General features: G+C 33.9%; 1 protein-coding gene across 1 annotated transcript; it reads left to right on the top strand.

The window, feature by feature from the left end:
• Positions 1 to 628: 628 nt before the first annotated feature.
• Positions 629 to 5036, top strand: LOC145567601 (syntaxin-121-like). The gene is made up of 2 exons (XM_081626917.1): positions 629 to 1485; positions 4411 to 5036. The coding sequence occupies exons 1-2, from the start codon at positions 907 to 909 to the stop codon at positions 4726 to 4728; spliced, it is 897 nt and encodes a 298-aa protein (XP_081483043.1). The 5' UTR covers positions 629 to 906; the 3' UTR covers positions 4729 to 5036.
• Positions 5037 to 5342: the final 306 nt, after the last annotated feature.

Below are 5342 nucleotides of genomic sequence, written 5' to 3'. Positions count from 1 at the left end.
GATTAGTATCATAACTAATCCATAAATAGTTAAAAATCATTAATTCGTAGTCAAATATTTCAGTTCAGCTCCAATCAGTTCAATTCAGTTCAGTTTAGCCCCAATCAGTTCCAATCATTTTAGTTCATTTCAGTTTAGTTGTTTTCAATTAATCAGAACACGCCCTTATAACCTACTATCTTAATAAATTCGAGGGAAATTCCTAACGGCAACCCCCTTTTTAGTTTCTTAATGGTGATTCCTAATTGTTCAAATTATCAAAAATAACACATAATTTCTAATCAATCATTAACATGGTATTTTCAGTTAAAATGGATATTTTTGATAATATGAAGAATTAGGAGTCATCGTTGAAAAACTAATAAAGTTGAGGTTTATCATTGAGAATTTTTCTAAATTCAGTTAACCTTTCTACAATTCCGTAAAAGTTAAAGCGTTTTAGATTAATATCGCACGGCCGCGGTATGTACCAATACTCAACGGTAGCCTTACGATACTACCCCAACCTTTACGGCTAGACGTCACTTTCCTAGATACTTCATCGATTCTTCCCTTTTCAACCTTGTAGTACTAGTTCTGCAACCGCATCTAACATATTACTCCAATTCACAGCCAAAATCATAATTCAATCATCTCACCTTGTATTATTATAATCCAAACTCCCCATTTTAGTCAAAGTCTTCTCCTTCCCATTGACTTCATCCTCTTGAACTAGTATTACATACTCCTTCATCCATCTCCTTTTTCTGTACCTCCAACTTTGACAATTCAACTACTCAACCAAATCCAAATCCAAATCCAAATCCAACTCCACTTTTACATTTAAACTCATCTCCATTTACAAATCAAACTCCACAAAAAAAAACCCAAACCCCAACAAAGAAAAAAAAACATAAATAAAAAAAAATGAACAATCTTATTACAAGCTCATTCTCCCGGTTCAGAGAAAACCCGGGTGACTTAGAGATGGGTTCACCCACCCCTAACCCAGGCGTAAACCTCGATAAGTTCTTCGACGACGTCGAGACAATCAAAGATGACTTGAAGGAGATTGAGGAAGTGCATAAAAAACTAAGAACATCCCATGAAGAAACCAAAACGGCCCACACTGCCGGTTCAGTTAAAGATCTCCGGTCTAGAATGGACCGTGATGTCGCGGTTGCATTGAAGAAGGCTAAAATGATCAAAGTAAGGTTGGAAGCATTAGACCGGTCTAATGCTGCGAACCGGAATATCGCCGGGTGTGGACCGGGAAGTTCAGCGGACCGGACGAGAACTTCGGTTGTTAATGGGTTAAGAAAGAAATTGAAGGAGAAAATGGATGAATTTCAGGAGTTAAGGGAGAAGATTAGTGGGGAATATAGGGAGACTGTTGAAAGAAGGTTTTTTACTGTTACTGGTGAAAATCCTGATGAAAAGACTGTTGATTTGTTGATTAGTACTGGTGAAAGTGAGAATTTTCTGCAAAAGGCTATTCAACAACAGGTTTGTTTTTTCTGATTTTTAATTATATTTTTTTTGTTTACGTATTTTTGTTTTGATGAAAAATATGAATAGGGAGATTTGATAATTGGGATGAATGATTGATCATGTGGTAGATATGAATATTTAATGTAGAATAATGTGGACATGTGAATTTCTTTGACTTATAGTTGTAGTTGTTTATCATCACTTTCTCTAATTATTCATTTAAGGTATCTCTATGTGATTCATTTTGTTTGAAATTAGTGTAATATTACTGGTATTTTAAACTTATACTCGTATTAGTTAATTTTCATAGAATTTGTTATATACACCTGAGTACACCATATATATATAAGCATTTGTTCTTATTTTTATGATTATTTTTCATTTAATCATCAAATGAAGAACAAAAACTAATCTTGAGTTAGTTGGGTGTACGGTACACCCGGGAGTATGTAAAAATCTCTTAATTTTCTTGTGTCAGAAAAGTAGGATTGAAAATGAATGAGTTAATATTGAGAATGTAGTATTCTTTGGTTACATATAAGATGTCTTTTAAAATTATGCACAAGCTTTCGTCAGAAAGTAGGATTGAAAATGAATGAGTTAATATTGTGAACGTATGGAGTAGTATTCTTTGAGGTTGAGGTGATGGAGTAGTAACATCGCTCCCACCTTGTATCCTAGAGGTCTGGGGATCAAGCCTCATGGGACTCATTTGAGGGATTTCCCTTATCTCTCCCCTCAAATGAGCCCCCTTCTTCTTACCAAAAAAAAAAAAAAAAAAAAACAGAGTAGTATTCTTTAGTTACATGCACAAGCAAAATGACTGTTTAACCATGTAAGCCCCATCGGGTAAAAAAAAAAAAAAAACAACAAATTAAACATTCGGATTACACACTAATTATGAAATGGAGAGAATGATATAGTTAACAAATTGATCCAAATATTGAATGCCGCCTATTATTTTGTCAATGAATGCAGTTTACAAGGGGAATGGATTTTTTCTTATTAGATAATAATATCTAGACTTCCATCCACCCATCGTCTTAATTGTAGGTGTTTAATAATCTATTCATCCTCCATCAAACTATTGAGCTCTTAGGTTTTGGCACACTGCACACATTTTAAGTGTAAATAATTGATAAATATATCTTCTTTGTAAAATTTTGGAAAATTAAGAATACATGGAGTAAATGAGAGTGGGATAGTTAGTGGTGGGGCCGACGTCATATGGGTTGGATTGGTTGGGTAAGTGAAATATTCCGTTTAAATGACTGGGCAATTATTTGAAAACCGACTAAAATAGTTTACATGACAATTATTTGAAGACAATGGAGTATGTTTATTATGAGTTTGGTAATGCAACACTTGTGGTTGAATGATGTACATTACTCCATACAAAGTTTAGTTCAAGTTAAGCATCCCTTCGATTCACTCTCATGGAGTCATGGGGCCATTTTACTTTTTCCGTATTGAACACACTGACCTTTATCTGAATTTATCTTCTCTGTGACATGAACTTGGTAGCTCTTATCTTGAAAGTCTGAAACCGTAGAGGTTTATTATTATAGGGTCTTTTTTGCAATACTCCGTGTCTTTTAAAGTTTTTAGGTAGCTGAGGTTAGACATAGTTACATCATTCGTTGTAAGTTGGAAGCACTTCGTAGTAGTTTTGGTATGGTAGTGGTTCTTGTAGTGGTTAGAAGTCCGTAAAAGACAAAACCTTAGAATTTTGAATGTTTCAAATTTGCCTACTGGTTTGGAAGGATTCTTAGAGCCAGAAGTAAAAAAGCAGAATAGAATCTCCCTTTTGATGTAGGCAGTGGAAAACTCCAGAAGAAACTTTCTAACACAATTAATATGGAGTGGAAGAACTGTAGTAAAATTGAGACATTCAAACCATCCTTGGTACTCATCATTATAGATTTAATTGGTCGAGAGTTATCATACTGCAACTGAAATTAATAGGGTTAAACAGTAATCAATACGATTGAGTCGTGTTGTAGCAGATGCTACGGATAACACTCAGACTCCCAGAAAAAGTTTAAGAGCTAATACAATAACTCAAAGTTTGGGTAATATCTACTAGTTTACACTAATTTAAAAGCCAATTTTCTTTCCAATGAAAGTTAAAGGCTCTTGTTTACATATTTGAATCTTCCAAGAAAATGTAAATTTCTATAAAATATTCAAATGGAAGTTTTTTAGATCATTGATTGGATTTCTAACTAGAGAACTGAATGTAAGTCATTCAGATTTTACTGTGCGGATTTGCACGATATTGAACGTCAACTATTTTCCTGAGGGTAGCTAGAGCTGTAGAATTTGCCATTCAAGACTGGGTTTATAATTCTGTGAAGTTTCAATTTTTCTTATTCATTCAGGTTTATACTTGCATAATGCAATTTAGGTGAAACAAGATACTCCATTCATCTACTATTTCGAATTGTTCCCAAACAAATTTCACATGTTCTTATAATTGCAAGATAGAAATCCATATTATTGCCTGACCAAAAATGTAGAGTTCACTATGAAACAGAAGGAGTAATTGGATTGATTTGGTTCGATTTCTATGCTAATCGGGTGAACCTGTAAAATAGATATAATACAAGAGTAAATTTTGATAAATGGCCAATCTTTAAAGTTTCTCCTCAATTAGGTAGTTTTCTCACTAACCTTTACATCAGAAGTGTTAATTTATATCCCATGTTAAGTGCTTAAACATTTGGTTACATAGTTTTTTTTGGATATCAATTAAGTGGCATAATGCATATAGCAATGCTCATGTTCCATACAAATCTTGTTATATATACCCGGAATGCTATAATTTATTTAGTGTGAGAAACAATGTGAACTGTCATGTGAATTTGCTTTAGTGCAATTGTATCTTTTATTAAGGAGCAATTTGAACTGATGCATGAAGTCGTTCTTGTGAAACTGCAGGGCAGGGGACAAATTCTAGATACGATTGCTGAGATCCAAGAGAGGCATGATGCTGTCAAAGATATCGAAAGAAACTTAATGGAACTACACCAGACATTTCTAGATATGGCAGTGTTGGTTCAGTATCAAGGTGAGCAGTTAGATGACATACAGGCTAATGTTGGTAGAGCTTCTTCCTTTGTTAGGGGAGGAACTGAACAACTGCATACTGCTAGGAAACACCAGAAGAATACTCGAAAATGGACTTGCTTTGCCATCATTATACTTCTCATCATCATATTAATTATTGTTCTCTCTTTAAAGCCATGGAAAAAGTAACTCACTAGTCATTCCGCCACATTGGTTTTTGGATGGAGGATTACAAGATCTTGAAATGCCATCTCGTACACTTTGTACCAATGTCACATCTTCGCTTCATTTTATATTTTTTTTTTCCATCTTTTGTCATTGTAATTAAGAATTGTGGGAGCTCAATTTTGATCAGGCATGAAGTCAATTTTGTTTCCAAGATGAAGAGAAACAAAGCTTGTGTTAAACTAGATTTTGGAGTAGTTCCTCTGTTTGGCTCAATTGGGACGTTTTTGTATTTGATCCTCATCTGTAAATACCCTTATTGTTTGCTTGTACCATTTTGTTGGCCAAGTGATAAAGAAATTTTCTTCTAACTTTGATGTTAGGGGTTCAATATCCTTAAGCATGAAGGATCCCCTTACCCTTCTCCCCCAAAAAAAACTCCGTAATTGATTTGTTCAAGTATATTCCATATAAACATTTGAAAGGAATAAGATAATAGAGATACTAAAAAGCTAAATATTCAATAAGTTAATTTTTAAAAAGAAATTTTGTCTAAAACCACCCGCCAAATACTGTTTTTTGTCAAAAACTACCCACTTGAAAATATGTTGCCTAAGACTACCCAAATACAAAATTTG

This window comes from Chenopodium album, chromosome 11 (genome assembly GCF_948465745.1).
Source record: "Chenopodium album chromosome 11, dcCheAlbu1.1, whole genome shotgun sequence".
Classification (NCBI taxonomy): Eukaryota; Viridiplantae; Streptophyta; class Magnoliopsida; order Caryophyllales; family Amaranthaceae; genus Chenopodium; species Chenopodium album.
This window is presented reverse-complemented; position numbering and strand designations above follow the sequence as displayed.

Coding starts and splice junctions, on each gene's coding strand:
- LOC145567601 (XM_081626917.1), top strand. CDS start 907: ATGAACAATCTTATTACAAGCTCATTCTCCCGGTTCAGAGAAAACCCG. Junction 1,486..4,410: donor AAAAGGCTATTCAACAACAG/GTTTGTTTTTTC, acceptor GTGAAACTGCAG/GGCAGGGGACAAATTCTAGA.